This window comes from Zalophus californianus, chromosome 5, assembly GCF_009762305.2.
Source record: "Zalophus californianus isolate mZalCal1 chromosome 5, mZalCal1.pri.v2, whole genome shotgun sequence".
Lineage (NCBI taxonomy): Eukaryota > Metazoa > Chordata > Mammalia > Carnivora > Otariidae > Zalophus > Zalophus californianus.
This window is the reverse complement of record NC_045599.1, coordinates 108,409,122-108,426,333: the sequence shown is the minus strand read 5'-3', so window position 1 is coordinate 108,426,333 and position 17,212 is coordinate 108,409,122. Positions and strand designations below refer to the sequence as shown.

The window sequence follows — 17,212 nt, the reverse complement described above, 5'->3', positions numbered from 1 at the left end:
TGTTATTGCAGGGATGTGTGGGCTTCACACCAGGCCACTTCTATGGCAAGTACCTCATTCCGCAGCAGCTCGGAGATTTGTAGGAGCCTGGTTTCGATCCTCCACCCCCCCCAACACACACAATTGGGCTTCAGTTTTTTAGACTGTAGTATGGAGCTCCTTTCTAAGTGTATCCCGTGCTATTGGCCAGCCCCTACCCTTTGGTAGGACAGCTGGGGATGAGCAGCAGACCTTGGGTTAGTTAGCCCTTCAGGTAAAAGGGACTGGAGTACTGATGATTGAGGTTTTGAAGACTGGGTAGATCTAGGGAAACTGGCCTTTTCCCCCATTACTGTGGCACCTAGGAGCAGTGAGCCAAGTCTCCACAGGCTGGGAGTGGCCTGCTTCAGGGGATGAGGAGGTGACTTGGTTTGCACTCTTTTGGGAGCTCTATTGCCCTGAAATAGAATACTGTCCAGGGTGGCACCTGCCAAAGCTGAGGATTCTAAGCCATCATCCATTGGTTTATCTAGGGTTTAGTCTTATTTATCAAGTCCGTGGATTTTAAGGGTTGGTACTGCCTTTGGGATAGCCCTTAAGATATTTTTTAAATTTATTTGACAGAGACAGTGAGAGAGGGAACACAAGCAGGAGGAGTGGGAGAGGGAGAAGCAGGCTTCCCACCGAGCAGGGAGCCCGATGTGGGCTTCGATCCCAGAACCCTGGGATCATGACCTGAGCCGAAGGCAGATGCTTAATGACTGAGCCACCCAGGCACCCCTTTCCCTTAAGATTTTAGAAGACCTCACAAAACATTTCTTTATTCATATTTCACAAGTGCCCTTGAGGTGGGTGATAGTTGGCCCCCTCTTAAGGAGAAATTCCTTCTCCATAGGCTTATGGTGATTAAGGGACCTACCCAGGGTCAGAGTTAAAAACTGGTAAAGCCAGTCTATTCTTTTTTTTCCCTTTAATTCACAATAAAGAAAATAAAAGCATCAGTCTTCCTATTAAGTAAGGTATTGCAAGGGAGGCACTTAGCACAATGATGGTTCATACTAAATGCTCAATAGTAGCTCCAGAGACATTTTTCTAAAAGATACTTGACTCCATCTTTCCAGGAGCCGTGAGCACAGCAGTTTGTCCACGGAGCTGGAGGCCCTCTTTCCAGGCATGGGGAAGGAGCACGAGGGCAGCAGCGGCCTGGGAATGCAGGACTGCTGGCTGGGAGTGGACAGGCTGCTCAAGCTCCCCATTTGCTGCTGCTGGCCTTGGAGTTGCTCTGGAATGTTCTCTCATTCTAGGTCTTCTCTGTCCCACCCCTTGATTTGCATCATCACTGCCACTGCCACTCTGAAGTGGCAGCTCTTTTGAGATCCTCGAGGAAGGCCAGGATCCAAAGGGGCTTTGGAAGCCATCTGGTTACTTCTCATTTTATAGAAAACTGAGGCCGTCTCTTGGCCAGTCTCCCACATGGCACTAAGGGAATCATGATACCTGTGCTGGGTCTCTCTTCATTCTGCTTTGTTCTTTCAAGGAAAGAAAAACAGGAGCCTCTTTGCATGGTCGGTGCTGCAGGAGTATAGATTAGAGGACTAGGTCTGTAAGCACCAGCCTGCAAGGCTGATCTCATATGTGCTGTCATTCCTGGTCCTCAAGACAACGAGCCTTCAGCTCTCTTCTCACCCCCACATGGGCCAGCCGTTGACACACCCTGAACCCTGAGAAGGCCAGGAAAACCTGCCCAAATGGAGCAGGTGTTGCCCAGAAATGCTCTACATTTCCTGAAAACAGGTCCACCCTTCTACTCTGCCTTGCTGATGAGGTCTTTAAGATAGAGCATAAAGCATGGTTCTGGGAAGACTGGAGGCACTGAACAAGCATCTAGGACTAAGTACCTAATAGGAGGCTCACCTCAGCCACAGCTTGCGGAGGGGTGGAAAAATTTGTCAATGGCCTTTTTAGAGAAAATCAATTCTGCAGTGACTTTTATTGAATTCATAGGGGCATTCCTTTATGAAAAATAAAACTAGAGTTGTACAGGCATGCTTTGTAATGAGACAAACCAGTGATGAAGCCTGCTCAGATACAGAGTACCTCTAAAGTTCCAAGATGATAGCTAACAAAGATTGAGTGCTGACTATGTGCTAGGCATTTTTCTAAACACTTTACAAACAGCAACTCAGTCAGTCCTTATAGTCCCGTTAGGCTAGAAACTATTCCCATTTACAGAAACCCGGAGTCACCAAGGTAGAAGAGCTGTTGGATCCCAGGCTCTTAACCATTGCACCACCCTGTTGCTGGGGGTGAGGTAGGCAGCACTCTGCCTGGTGCTCTTTCCACAGAATTACTGGTCCCATAATTCTCACTTGTGTTTCTGCATTTTGTTCTTCCTGGGACTTGCCTTTTAATTCCTCCAGAAGAGCCCAGGCCTAAGGGTTTGCAGATCTTTTCTGAGGTAAGGACATAGCAGCTTTTAGAGGGGAAGAGCATTGACCCCACCACACCCATGTCTGCTCTCAGCATCAGACACTAGTCTTGTGGGCTGGACCCCTGGCAATCTTAGCTAATTTCTATATCCACAGTACGCAGTATGTTACGTTGTTATTGAGAAGAGTATTTTTCAGTCATTGCAAAGGGGATTCCCACAGCAGATGTTGCTAATTGATCCTAGGCTTTTCTTGAGCCCAGTTACTGCCTGAGGACCCTCAGTTTAACATCCCAGGCAGTTGCAATGAAGCAATCACATGTGGAGGTTAAGATTAAAGCCCTTGTATAAAGTGAGCCCTCAGAGGAGAGGGACTGTCTTACCACTGCTTCCCTAGTGCCTGGCACACAGACCCCTCAATAGCCCAGTTACCAATGGTCAAGTGTCACCGTAGGATGGTAGGAACTCAGGGTAGGTAGGGATCCCAAAAACCAAGCTGATAGACTTGTAACAAGTCAGGAAGCTCGCTGTCTCAGTTCTTGTTCTGTGATACGGGGAGAACCATGTCTGCACTTCCTACCTCGGACTGTTTGAGACTTCGACACAGTGATGGGTGAGGAAGTATCTTACAAGCTCGTTAGCCCTGGTCAGCAAGGGTAAGGAAAGATAGTTTACCTGGGTGGATGGTGTGTATGCTTTGTTCAGCTTTTCTCTGTGCCCCAGAGCGGGGCCTGTACGAAGTCCCTGCTTTTTCCACCTCCCTTTCCTTTGTCCTATAAAGTGTTCACAGTTTCCTCCATCCTTTCCTTTCTGATCTGCTGAAGGAGGCAAAATCATCCTGGGCTGGGTGCTGGCTAGAGCTCAGGCCTTTGGGTTGCAGGTGGCCCTTTCAATAAACAGTACTTTGATTCCTGACTGTGCTTTTGCCCTTCTTCCCTTATGCTGCGTGATGGCATCCCCACCTGGCAGGTAAGCAGGTTCAGAGAAGTGGATTCTGGTGCTGGTGGTCTCAGTCCCCTGCTGGGCCTACATGGTTGATCTGGAGCCCTTTGGGGACCCGAAGAACCTACTGTTTGTCTCCTGCAGTGCCAGAAGAGGCCTAGGGTAGCCTGGGATTTCATATCCTTAGGGTCAGATACCTTCTCACTGTGACCTTTGGCTAGCCACTTAGTTTCTGAAACTGGGATGGAGTTCCACCACTGTGAGGATCAGAAGACATAATGCGAAAGCCTGCAGCAGGGAGCTTGAGGTGAATGCTTTGTAAGTGGTAGCCATTATCTTGTAGTAGACCCAGACCCCAGGGCCGTTGGGTGAGCAAGGAACAGGCTTAGCCTAAGAGAGTAGAGACTGTTTGGCTGTAAAGGAGGAGGCAGGCAAACCTCCCTTCAAGAGCCTTCATCTCCATAGTTTGGAGCTCGTTGTGAAACTGAACCCCAAGCCCAGCCCAGACTGATCTTTTGTGACCTCACATGTGTCAGGACTCTCAGCTCATGGCTTATTGGCCTGATGAGTCTTGGTTCCTGATGTAAGAGATTGAACTGGTGGGTAAATGGAGGGGTTGTGCTCCTTGTGCACTCCTCTTGTGGCTGCTGTTTGTGTGTGTAATGAAATCATGCTACCTCCTACTCTGGTGAGCCAGTTAATTCCTGTCTGCAGACATGAGACCCTGGACCCAGGGTCGGAGGCCAGGGCTCCTTCCCAGCACTTTCATTCGCTGGCAGCTCAGTTCTCAAACATTAACTGGCATCAGCATTGCATAGGAAACTTGCTAAAACTGCAGATGCCCAAGCTCTGTCTTCCTCACCAAACTGATTCCTGGACCTCGAGGGAATCCAGGAATGTGCATTTAAACCAAGCCTTCCCTCCCCGCTGCGTGGTATTGCAAGCCTGCTAGCTCACTGGTCCCAGTTTCCACAGCTGTGAGGTGAGGGTTTTTCATACAGGCTTCTGCTCAGGAACTCCAGCTGAGCGGAAGGTAAAGGGGGAGGGGGCTTGGGTTACACGTCCATCAGAACAGCTCTGCTGTCAGTAGAGCATGTGATTCTTGATCTCAGGGTTGTGAGTTTGAGCCCCACATTGAGTGTAGAAAGATTACTTAAAAAATTAAATATACTATGTAAAATTAAAAGTATTCAGTGTTTTAATTTTAATGATCCAGTTATGTTAAATTTAATTATAAATATATAGATCTAATATTAATTTTAATCCACATAAAATAGGAGCACCTGGGTGGCTCAGTTGGTTAAGCATCTGCATTTGGCCTAGCTCATGATCCCAGAGTTCTGGGATCGAGCCCTGCTTTGGGCCCTCTGCTCAGCAGGGAGTCTGCTTCTCCCTCTCCCTCTACCCCTACCCCTGCTTGTGCTCTTCCTCAAATAAGTAAAATCTTTTAAAATAATAATATAAAATATTAAAACGAGATCCATGTACCCACTACCAGGTTAAGAAGTGCAGCCCTGATTTTAAAATGTTAAATGTGGTGTTGTAGTTCCGGGTAGCCTCTGTGAAAATTAACAATTGAAACTCTTTGGGTTCAATAAAATAACTCTTAGGTATGTCCAGAGAAAACCTGCCTTAGAATTACCTAGCAGAATAAATAAATAAAATCTTTAAAAAGGGAGGGGGTCGCCTGGGTGGCTCAGTCTGTTAAGCGTCTGCCTTTGGCTCAGGTCATGATCCCAGAGTCCTGGGATCGAGTCCTGCAGTGGGCTCCCTGCTCAGCGGGGAGTTTGCTTCTCCCTCTGCCCCTCCCCCTACCCCCTGTTTGTGCCCCCCCAAAAATCAATAAAATCTTTAGAAAAAAAAAATTACCTAGCAGATTCTTTGGCCCTACCATTCCTGAGCAAAAAAATCTGAGCAGGGGACCCAGGAATCTACATTTTGATAAACTTCTCAGAGGGTAGGTGATTCTTTCTTAGAGGATGCCTGGATGGCTCAGTCGGTTGAGTGTCTGCCTTCGGCTTGGGTCATGATCCTTGGGGTCCTGGGATCAAGCCCCACTCCAGGCTCCCCGCTCAGCTGGGGGCCTGCTTCTCCCTCCGCCTCTGCCTGCTACTCCCCCTGCTTGTGCTGTCTGTCTCTCTCAAATAAATAAAACCTTTAAAAAAAATAAAACCTTAGCGCTTACGTCCTTTGTAGCAGTGGTTTTGATGGTAGCTTGTTCCCTTGGGAAGCTGGCTTCATTTAAAGTTGTAGTTAGGATGATCAGTGAATGTGGGGATAAAAATCAAAGGATGTTAGGCTTGGAAGGACTGCATATGACAGGATCCCCTCCACCCCAACCATAGGCCTCTGAATGGACGGACTGAAGACACCCAGATAGGAACTTATGCCGAGCTCGCACAGCAAAGGCTCTAGCCCCTGCACCAGTACTGGCATCCCGTCTTCTGACTCCTATCCCAGGGCTTTGCTCACCACCCCACTGTCCTGGAACATGGGGCAGTGGTCCTTCCTTCCCATGGTGGCCAGATTTAGCAAGTAAAAATAGGGGACACCCAATTAAATTTGAATTTCAGATAAATGGTGCATAATTTTTTAGTATAAGGTGTCCCAAATATTGCATAGGACACTTACTCTGAAAAATTACTTGCTGATGATCTGAAATTCAAATTTAATTAGATACGTCCGGAGATTTTTTTTTTAATCTGGCAGCCATAATCCATCTCATTCTTTTTTTTTTTTTTTAGGCACCAGATTGAAGAATTGCCTCAAAGAGATTAAAAAAAAAAAACTATCATGCATTCTGTGTTTAATGATGACCTCATTTAAGCTGTTACATCTGTGAGCTAGCACCTATCATGAACCTCAGAATGAGAGATTCAGTCTGACTCAGGGATCTCCCATGTAAATTGCCTTTTTGCCTCCATCATGAACCCGCTTGTTTGGCCTGTGTGGCCCGGTTAATGCCTGTCAAGTTACAGGCTGCATGAAAGGTTGGTCTGATTTGACCATGTCCCTTGGCCTTGTGGGTTACTTATTTGATGCCAGCTGGTGGTTAGAATGTCTTTGGGTGGACTTGAGTCCATGCTTTTAACTGCTGCTCTGCCCTGCCTCTTAGTGTGGCAGCCTAGTAAATCGGTGATGGAGTGGGGTTTGGATAGAGCTTAGGCACCCTCTGCATTTGCTGAAGGGGAAGGGACGGTGGAGTAGGGTAATAGGTACCTGCCAGGGCCTTAGGGATTCTCTGAGCACTGGTGGGGAGTCTGCAGGTGATGCAGCCCCCTCTCCTCACCCGTGGCGTCCCAGGGCTCTACTCTTTCCCAGTTGGGGTGTAGCACGTGGCACTGAAGCGGCCCCCTGGCCTGAACTCGAGAGGCAGATCAGCTGCTTCTGGGAAGCAAGGCCTGACTGGCTGACCTGGATTGGGATAAATAGTCCCTACCGAAGAACTCCAACTTTTGGTCTGCTTCTGGGATACCTGGCAGGTCTCTTCCACTTCTGTGGAGTTGCCCTTTGCCAAATATACCCAGCCTGCAGGGCTGGAGCTGTTAGGGCTCAGGGTCCTGGGATTGAGCACCACATCGGGCTCTCTGCTCATCCGGGAGCCTGCTTCTCCCTCTCCCTGCCTGCCTCTCTCTCTCTCTCTCTCTCTCTCTCTCTCTCAAATAAATGAATAAAATCTTAAAAAAACAAAACAACACAACTTTGGCACCTTGCAAGGATGTAATACGGCCTCAGTAAGTGATTAGTGGGGTTGAGATACAGATAAAACCATTTCTGGTTGTGGCTCTGAAGACCCCAAGTTATAAACTGAATTAGAATTTGCTCCAGAGTTGCTAGTTGGATAGCTCTTTACATTGGGTGCTCACAGGGAAGACTTCCTTGGAAGAAATCTGAAATTAGTGTGGAGTTCTGTGAGTAATGTCGTATAGAATATATACTAGGCAAGTCCCTCTCCTCCATTTTGTTTTCTGAGCGACTGGAATAATAGTGTCTTTTTGAGGCGCTTAGTAAAGTCGCACATACAAACCAACTTAGACTAGCATCCAGTAAACCGGGGGTTGTTATTATTACTCTTCTAACTAGAACCAAAGGTGCTCTTCAGAATGGCTGGGTTAGGGTACTAGCACTTGGTACTTTTGTGTTTCAGCTGTGATGATTATTAGCTTGTGGGCAGGACTTTAGGGGCTAGCACCAGCCTTAGGGGCAGGGTCCATGTCTGGTCAGGGAGGGGGGCACCAGGCCGCCTGGGTCACCACGGGCTAAAGATAGTCCACTGGGGATGGGCCTGGGCCAGGCCAGGCAGCACCATGTGACTGGAGCCCAGTGGCCCTGTCCCTCCTCCCAGATCAAGGGGCACAGACTGTGGCCAGCAGCTTCCTTTGAGTGGAGCCTCAAGATGGTCTGATGTTCTGAAGGCTCCCCACACCCCAAAAGCTCCACACAGGGATGCCCTCCAGCCCCTTTCTGTGTTTCATCCTCAGGTCTGGTGGAGTCGGGGTGGGAGGGCTGGGCAGAGAGAGGTCTTCGAGGAGTGATGGCAATGAACTGATGAGCAGCAAGAACTGATGAGCAAGGGGGAGGAAGTTAGCATTCTTTTTACTCTGTAGAAGGTTTCTGCCTAAGGGCTCCTAGAGTGAATGGAGATGGGATGAGAGGCCTGTGGTCCCCAGACTCCTCCTCCATGACTCTACCCCATCGCCAGGGTGTGTGATGGCTGAGAATATACCAGGTTTTCAGACTCTGCCCCTGAGCTGGCGTAGGAGGGATGAGCACAGGTGGGCGATGTCACCCAGACTCCTCCTGCCTCACGCATCCTCTTAGATGGTTTTGCTGCCTTCCACAGTCAGGTCCCAGGCTGCTCATGCAGACATTGCTGGCCTTCCCCATATTGGGAGGCTGAGTGTGGGGGCAGAATCCATGTCAGCTGGAACCTCATTGCATTGGGGCCGAGGCAGGAGTGGAAGAACTGGGAGGTGGGCCCGGAAGCAGTGCATCTTCCTCACCAGGGCTGCTGGGGTGCCAGAAGTAGGGACTTCAGCTGCGTGCTTGGTGGCAGTTTCCCTTGCCTGTCTCTGTGTAGGGAGAGGGGAATTGTCAGGTTGTTGGCATCCGGTCATGGGAGTTTTACTTGCCCTGCTCTATGACCTTAGGTTTTCCTGCAGTGAGCCTTGGTTTTCCCCAGTGTATCGAATGATAGCCGTGCATCGCTCCCAGAGGGCCTGCCCTGTTGGCCACAATGAGGAGATAACTCTCCTCCTAGTGGTTAAGAGCACAGGTTTTAGAGTCAGACTGCTTGGCTTCAAATTCTGTTTTACTTCTTGCTGGTTGTGATCTTTGGCAAATAATCTTTCCACCCTGTGCCTTGGTTTCCTCATTTATAAAATGAGACCAATTAGAGAAACTGACTCAGTGTTTACAACAATGCAGGGCATCTAGTAAGGGCTTAGTACATATCATATGGACTTGTTAATATTACGACCATAGCTTGTGGCTAGCATCTCTTCTGCTTAGATGAGAAATCTCTATGGTTGAGGTCTTGCCTTCTCTCCTGTCATACCTCTAAACCTCATGTTACTACCTTTTGTTCGGTTGAGGAAGGTGAGGTTCAAGGAGGATGGGAGATGGTGCCCCCCAAGGTTATACAAGTGCCAGATTCTGAATTAGAAACCAGCCCTGATTTCGGGTAATCTGGTGCCTCAGAGTCAAGGCAGGGCTGGGCGTGGGGTTCCTCTGGAAGCCAGCAGTGCCTTTCTCTGCCTGGGGAGAGCTCTGACTAAAGGTGAGAGGGTTGAGGCTATAGCCTTGGGAATTAGCACTTGGAAAGCAAATTCTTTGGTGTGAACTCGCTGTTCATTCAGCAAATATCAGCTGTGTTGTCAGGCCCTGAGTTAGACACCGAGATTACTGCTATCAAAACAGCCTGGTTCCTGCCTTCAAGGAGCCACATAATCAGGGGGTGAGGGTTACAGAGCTGAGAGAGCTTGGAGCAGGGGCACTTGACTTGCGGTCTGAGAGGGCTCCCCAAGGAGATTGATCTAATGGCCAGATAAAGGTCCACAGGTGGGTGAGTGTGAACTCAAGTGATGCAGCCCCTATGTAGCCTAATAAATTCCCTTGTTCCCCAAAGTAGAAGTTCTTTCCAGTCAGGGTAAACTTAATCTTTTCAGATGCCAATCTCCAGGAAATGGTGCCAGCCCCAAAATAAACATTAGGCCTTCCCCATTCTGCTGGCGCTGAGGCTGCAATCTCTGGCCACCCACTCAGTCCTACAGGCTTTCTCCCATCTGGCCCAGCCCGGTCTCACCTTTTACCCATGTTTGTCCCCCAGTTTCATTTCCAGCTTCTCCCTCTTACCAGTTCTTTTTACGATGATCTGATGAGTTTGACTCACCCATGTGCCTTCTCCCCCTAAAACCCCTAGTTTCTCACTGGTTGACCAAGTCTTTGCTCTTTAGATCTCCTAGATGTGGCCCCTCTAGGTTGCTTTTATTGCAAAGGATCAGTAGCATTAGGATCTTTCTAGAACAAGACAATATAGAAAATGTGTTTGTTTTATCTGGCTTTATACCAGGTGTTTATGGCTTTGGTCCCTTTGTAGGCTGAGAGATACTCCTCGAGGCCAGGCTCTCTTCCTTCCACACTGAGTAAAAAATTGAGGATGGTGGGGAGGGGACCCAGAAAGGGATGTGTAATTGAAGTCAGAACTCCAAGGCTTCCCTATGCTCTTCCTTCCTCTAGCATGGCAGGGGCTTATACCAAAGCCTCCCCAGGGACTTGTGGTGAATTTCCCCCTCTTTTCTTTCCTCTTTCCTGGGGAAACCTGCCCTGGAGCCCAGCCTGTCTATAGAGGGCGGTGTCCGGAAAAAAGGCAGGCTGGAGTCCGGGGGCGGGGCGGTGCATTTCAAATCTGAATCAGTGAATTGAGCCAATTGATGCCCAGGAGTTTTTCTTCACACATTCTGATTCCTTTCATGTTGAGAGATCATTTGATGGTTTTTTTTTTTTCTTTTTTAATGATGAGGGCGAGGATTACTTGGAAAAATAAACTTTCTGTGTGAATCTGAATTGGCATACTTTGCATTTGTTGTGTGCTGGGCACTCTTAACGCTCTGTTCATGTAACTGTCACAGCGGCGCTATGAAATAATTAGGACTTCAGTCTTAGAGATGAGGAAACCAGTTCAGAGGGGTTCTCTGGGGGCAGAGTATGTGCAGTAGATACCAGAGTCCATGGCGTTACGATGGGCTGCCTGCGTTCCTAGACCGTCTTTGAATGCAGGGGTGACAGTTGAGGCAGAGAGAGCAAATCTGAGAGGGTTAGACGGTGTGGTGCGGGCAGCCACTCCACTTTGCAGGGGAGCTGCTCTCTGCCCTTCCCACCCTTAGCACCCACCTTTGGCCTACCTCGTTTCCTGGTATCCTGCATTAGCCGTGGTGGGTTAACTCCCCTGGTCCGCAGCACTCTCAATAATCTGAAGTGAAAATAGTGAGTTGGCCATGCAGATACAGTCTCCTGGTGTTCTACCTCTACGACCACAACCACACAGAGAGAGGTTCTGGTGGGCTTCATTTAATACCCAAATGCACGTGTATATTTAGGAAGCCCCTTAACCCCCTGGAACTAGAATCACTACTGACTACTGGCTAAAGATGATCCTGTGGGATAGAAAGTGGCTTTTCTCCTTTTCCAGATACCTGTTAGCCCCGGACTTGCCTTAATCTAGGAGGCAGGTCCTCCTGGGGCCTCTCTCTGCCATCCTGCTCCCTTAGAATGGTGGGCCTCAAGTAGGGCCTGCCTCACCACACTTCGACCTCCCTCAGTACCTGAGAACCTCTCCCAGCCTTCAGTAACTCTGTTTACCAGGATACACTGGGGAAGGGCCCTAAGATGGCACCAGGAAGGAGGATTGACCCTACCAGTGGACACGTGGGATTTGTGGCAAGCCAGAAGAGCACTTGAACCAGGAGAGTTGGGACTTCCGGCTCTCATCCTGGCTTTTCCCTAGGGAGGCCCCTTTAGGGCCTCGGTTCCCTATCTGCAAGCAGAGGGGATTAGAACCATGGTCCTTTTTGCTGCTCTAACCTTCTCTGTTTCCTTGGGCAGGTGCAGGTTGGTGAGTTTAGTGTTTGCTGAGCTGGGTGTGGGTCAGCTGGCACACGTGTCAGAATGCAGAGGCGGAGGAGGGGGCTTGTTCCCTTTTTTGGCTGGGATGATGCTGGACGTGGAGACTGGCACCTGCACAAAGGATTGGTTTTTATTGGGAGCCATTTCAGATGCCAAGCCCTGTATATATTGTGGAGCTGGAGAGAGAGCGTGTGTTGGTTGGTTGCCTGGTGAAGGAGGATGGTGGGGGTGGGGGGACCCAGAAAGGGGTGTGTAATTGAAGTCAGCCTAGTCTTTTTTCTCGTCTCCCGCAGGGCCTGACAGCTATGCACTTGAGCCTTCCCGGCTTCTCCTAGGCCCCACAGGATTTTAACAGATCTAGGAATTTTACAGAAAGGCAGAAGTAGTTCTCTCTCCCTAGTGGACTCTTCTGTCTCTCTAGGAGACTTTGTTCTTCCTTGGAGTAGGGGCAGCCTGAGGCTCTACCTGCGAGCAGAGCAAGAGCAAGGCACTATGGGTCCCGGGGGCAGAGGGAGGCTAGCTAGACATGGGGCTTTTTCAACAAACTGCACACAGGACTACTTGAATATTCTTGTGTATGCCCAGACTAGCCATATTCCCTTGGTCATCTTGGGGTTGGTGAGGGAATAGGGAATCAGTATGGTCTTTTAGTGGCAGGATGGCTCTCCCATTAATTGGAGACCCAACTTTCAGTTGGGTTACATGTCCCTTTGTGATCTTGGTGAATGAAATGTCAGGCAGGGTGATCACAGGATATGACTCCTCCCAATTTTAAGAGTTTTTATTATTTTTATGAGAAGAAACAGACAATAACCTGAAAAACTTAACCTCATCTTTTCAAGAAAAGTCTTCAGGAACACCTCACCTCTGAGCCTGATTCTCCTTTCCCACTTCTTAATGAACTTGAAGTTGCAGGCCCTTGGCCTGCTCTTGTCCTGATAGCATGCAGGGAGTGTTGTTGGGGGCTGGAGCATGGGTCCCTGGAGAAGTGATTATTGCCCTAACTCCAGTGTAGTCACCTGCAGCAGCAGCTGCTTCCTCCGGGTCCTGGTTCCAAGCAGCAGCCTCGTTTGGGACCTGGGTGGTGGTAGACTTCTCCTGGGCACCCAGGATTGGCAAGGAAGTCAGTGCATAGTAGCTCCCCGGTCCTACAAGCTTCATCCTCTTGGGACTGAGAGATTTTTCTGGGTTTCCCCTGTCCAGCACTGAGGATGGAAGATGCTGTGAGCTGGGTTCCACAGCTCCAGCTTTCAGAAGGCATGTGGGGTATCTTGAGGGGGCAGTGGCTCCAGTAGGGTTTGAAAACCCAGAATGCTGTGGCCTCGCAGGAGTCAGGGACTCTCTCTACTCATTAAGAGAACATGGGACTTTTCAAGGAATAGAAAATTCCTTTTGAGGCCAGCTAGGCAGATAATCTCTTCAGGGACTGAGGGCAGCTCTTGCCTTGGCATGGCTGGCCAACAATGGAGGCAAAGTGAGAGAGAAGTGGGTGAGCAGAGCCTCAGGATATACCTTTTCCCATGGGTCTCTGAGGGTGACAGGGTTCAGAAACCCTTGTTCTTCAGAAGTGTGTTTGGAAAATAAGTGTAGGTGTAGAAGGGACCAGACCTATTACTTTCTTAAAAAAAAAAAAAATTTTTTTTTTTTTTTTAAAAAGCCCATGTCTTTGTTGAAATGACTGGAAAATTCCAAGCAGAATTAAATCACTGTTAACATACTACTTTACTCCTGATAATACTTGGTTATATGGCCTTCCAGATATTCCTACTTGTGTATATGTGCATATATATGAGGCTTTTAAAAAATATTTATTTGAGAGAGAAAGCAGGGGGAGGGGCAGAGGGGAGAGGGATAGAGAATCTCAAGGAGACCCCCCCTTAGCATGTGAGGCTCACAACTCTGAGATCATGACCTGAGTGGAAACCAACCTACTGAGCCACCCAGGTGCCCCTAAATATACATGTTTTTTATTTGCTTTATAAAAATAGGGTTGCAAGTCTTCTCATTTATTTTGTTTATCTTTTCATATCTTTTATCTCTGGTAGAGAGCATTATCTTTTTAATGACTAAAAATTGTTAAACTTTAATTTAGCCAGGTTTCTGCTGTTGGACATGAAGGTTTTCAATTTTTTGAAGTTAGAAATAGCACTTCTGTTAAGGACGACATCTTTTTACATAACTCTAAGCACTCATCTAATTTGTGTGATTAGGATAAATTCCTAAAGGTAGGACCATTGAGTCAAGTGGGTCTCACTTGCTTTGGGAACTTGGAGAGCAGAGAGTCTTTCCTGAGTGGCTAGCCCTTCTGTTGACCGCAGGTCCTTGAGGACAGAGCTGGCCCCACTGGGGGGATGGGGAGGCTTAGAAGAGAGCCCTGGACTTGATTGCCAGCTCAGGGTTTTTATCTTGCCTTTCCCGTGATCATTAGCCCAGATCTGCTCATACACAGACTTCCACAGTGTTAGAGCTAGAAAAGGCCTTTCAGATCCTTCCTGGGGAAGGATCTGCTGGGGTTAGGGAGCCTTCGTTATAGAGCCAGTTCTGGCATGGCCCCAGTCTGCCATGGGCTTACCCTCTCCAGGGCTCAGGGCCCTCTTTATAGGAGGGTACAGAGCTGGGAGGGCCCTTCTGCCTCAGAGTCAAGTTCCTGGGGTGTTGGCTGCTGATTGTTTCCATGATCTCACTTTCCATGATTTCTTCCGAGAGAGGCTGGTACAGTTGTTACTGGTTGTTGAGCATGTGTCCTTCCCCTCTTCACCATGTCTTCCTCCTTTGGAAACCTGCAGGTTGCTTGATGGAGTAGGGGTGGTAATGAGGTTGAGGAGCTAGTGGTGGCCCCCCATGGGTTTTGCATAACCATCTCTCCCTTCTTATTCCCACAGAACATTCTGCTCCAGCCAAGGTGGTGAGGGCAGCAGTTCCTAAACAGCGCAAAGGCAGCAAGGTAAGGAGTGGAGCGGGCAACCTAAGGGGACTTCTTGAAGAAAAAGGTGGTATGACCTCTTCTGAACTTCGAGGTAGTTATGCTCTCAATAGCAGGGGAGCCCCGTCTGGGCTTCCAGTGTGGATGATCCTAGTGGACAGACTGATTGTGGCTTCTGATCTCTTGGGGGAATGGTATTTTGAATGACGGGCTAAATGGCAGAAACAAGGCCACCCCAGGGCCCTCATAGAATGTGTCTTGCAGGTTGGTGACTTTGGAGATGCAATCAACTGGCCCACACCTGGAGAGATAGCCCATAAGAGCGTACAGGTGCGTCTCTGGGGAAGAATGGGCAGGTTTGAATGCTGTGGACGTATACACATTTGGCTTCTTAAGTTCTCAGAGCCTTGGGTCTAACCTTTCCTGTTTTTTTCTCAGTTTTTTAAGAGGAGTGGTTGGTATAATATGGCAGCACTGAAATTGCTAAGAATCATCGTTTGAGCCCTTGCTGTATGCCAGGAACTGCCAAGTGCTGCTTACCATTTCACCTACCCCTCACAGTGACTTAGAGATAGGTCCTTCAGTAATTCCCGTTTTACAGATGAGGCCACTGAACATAATAACTCTGAGCCCTTGGGAGAGGCTCATAACCAGCCCTTGATGGTCAAGTGGGGATCGGAAGTCAAGTGTGTTATTTATTCCGGAGCTTGTGTTCTCCATCAGCTATACTTGGGTTGCCCGGCAGTGAAGCGGGAGAGGGTACCTACATTAGGCTAGGTACCCACCTCTAGACCATATGTCTTAGGGACACTTGTGTAGCATTCGTCTGTGCCAGCAGAGGAAGAACTCCGGATCAGTCCTCGCTTTCTGGTGCTTTTGTTCTGGGCTGATGGCCTAGATCCCTCACTAGCTGTGGCTACTGGCCTTCAGTTCACAGATAGGGTTGCTGTGGACAAGCCAAGGGCTAGCATCTCTTCCATCCCACAGACTTCCGGGACGGTATGGTCTTGTATGGTCTTGTACTTGTTTCTGTCCCTTAGACTCAAGGAAGGTGGAGCGTCCCACCTGCTGCGTCTTTGACCACACTTCCCAGTGGAAGCATCTCAGGCGTAAAAACGGGACCTTAGACTCCGTCTAGTCCAGCTCCTTGTTGCACGCCCCAGCGCCTCTGCCCTGTCTTTCTAGTGGCGGGGGTTCCCTCCTCTCCGTCCCAGGAGGCTCTCCGATTCACCCCACCCCCCTGTTCCTCTGTTTCCCCCTGCAGCCACAGTCCCACAAGTCCCAGCCTGCCCGTAAGCTGCCACCCAAAAAGGACATGAAGGAACAGGAGAAAGGAGAGGGGAGCGATAGTAAAGAGAGCCCGAAAACCAAGTCGGATGAGTCTGGGGAGGAGAAGAATGGGGACGAGGACTGCCAGCGAGGGGGCCAGAAGAAGAAAGGTGAGTGGCCTGCAGCAGGGCTCGGGGAGAAGCGGCAGGCAGAACTGTGAAGTGTCTGAACTCGGGGTTGCTGGACGAGTTTCCAGAGCCCTGAGAAGTCCTTGGGAGGCTGACTGACGTAGGCCACTGGGCTAGCAGCCTTCACTTCTGCCTTCCGTCTGTCCGTTCCTTCTGTTACTTAACAAGCATCCGGTAGGCCCTCTTCTCAGCACTTGGGCTCTAGCAGTGCGCAGAACAGATGAGGTCCCTGACTCAGAATAATCAGTGTGTCTTGTATTGCTCTCCCATGTAAGATTCTGTTTGAAGACAAGAGTTCCGTTGCCTTGGCTAAGGTGTTTAGGGTTACAGGTTGGCTGCTCTAACAGAGATTCAAAGTAACAGTGTTTTAAACAAGATAGAAGTTTCTTTCTCTCACCTGACAGCTGGGTCTAAGTAGGCCAGCCCTAGAATGGCAACCATTTCATTTCATTTTCCTTTCATCTTGCGGTGGTATGTTGGCTCTTCTCATCCAAGGTGGCTCACTCTTTCCTTCTCATTCCAGCTAGCAGGAATGGAAAAGGGGGAGAGTAGCTCCCTTTGAAGGACTCAACCTGGAATTGACTACTTTCACGTAGCTCTCGTAGACAGAATTTTGGCATGTGTCTAAAGGGAGCCTGGAAGTGCAGTCTCGATTTTGGGCAGCCACGTGTCCGGCTCCAGAAAGGGGTTCTCTGACCATGGAGAAACTGATATTAGGAGTCAGCCAGGAGTGTCTGTCACCCTGAGGTCCATGGCTTCCTTATTTTAGAGGTAAAAGTGAGGTCCAGTGTGGGAGAAGGAATTTGCCCAAGGTCATCAGATTGTGCATCAGACCTGTTGCTCCAGACAGAGGAGTAACGGGTAGGGATGGCTAGGAGGGACCTCTCCTTCAAGCCGTCCTCATGTCCCCATGCTGTCCTCCAGGGAACAAACACAAGTGGGTTCCGTTGCAAATAGACATGAAGCCTGAAGTGCCCAGAGAAAAACTGGTTTCGCGCCCTGCTCGCCCACCAGAGCCACGACACACACCTGCCAACCGAGGGGAGATCAAAGGTATGCACCGCCCACTGTGGAGTGCCTGGGCATGGGGGTCACCCTCAAGCGTGACCCAGTGCCCCTCTCCCCATAGGGTCTGAGCCTGCCACCTACGTGCCCGTGCCCATGGCCCCCCCCACCCCAGCCTGGCAACCAGAGACCAAACCGGAGCCTGCCTGGCACGACCAGGATGAGACATCGAGTGTGAAGAGTGATGGGGCTGGTGGGGCGCGGGCTTCCTTCCGTGGCCGTGGACGGGGGCGTGGTCGCGGCCGGGGACGCGGCCGGGGTGGCACTCGAAGTACGTGAGGCCCCTTTGGGCTC

At 49.5% G+C, this 17,212-nt stretch overlaps 1 protein-coding gene across 3 annotated transcripts in view; it reads left to right on the top strand.

Annotated features, from left to right (window-relative positions):
• LARP1 (La ribonucleoprotein 1, translational regulator) overlaps positions 1-17,212 on the top strand; it is a 55,292-nt gene that overhangs the window by 17,016 nt on the left and 21,064 nt on the right. For 2 of the 3 annotated variants that reach the window (XR_003522318.2, XM_027606889.2), the window contains exons 2-6: positions 14,356-14,417; positions 14,661-14,726; positions 15,661-15,835; positions 16,778-16,906; positions 16,983-17,189. Coding sequence is in view for 2 of the 3 variants with exons in the window: in XM_027606889.2 (XP_027462690.1) it covers positions 14,356-14,417; positions 14,661-14,726; positions 15,661-15,835; positions 16,778-16,906; positions 16,983-17,189 (639 nt within the window). In the remaining variant the exon portion in view is untranslated. The remainder of the gene's footprint in view (positions 1-14,355; positions 14,418-14,660; positions 14,727-15,660; positions 15,836-16,777; positions 16,907-16,982; positions 17,190-17,212) is intronic. The other variant, XM_027606890.2, reaches the window with a different exon arrangement.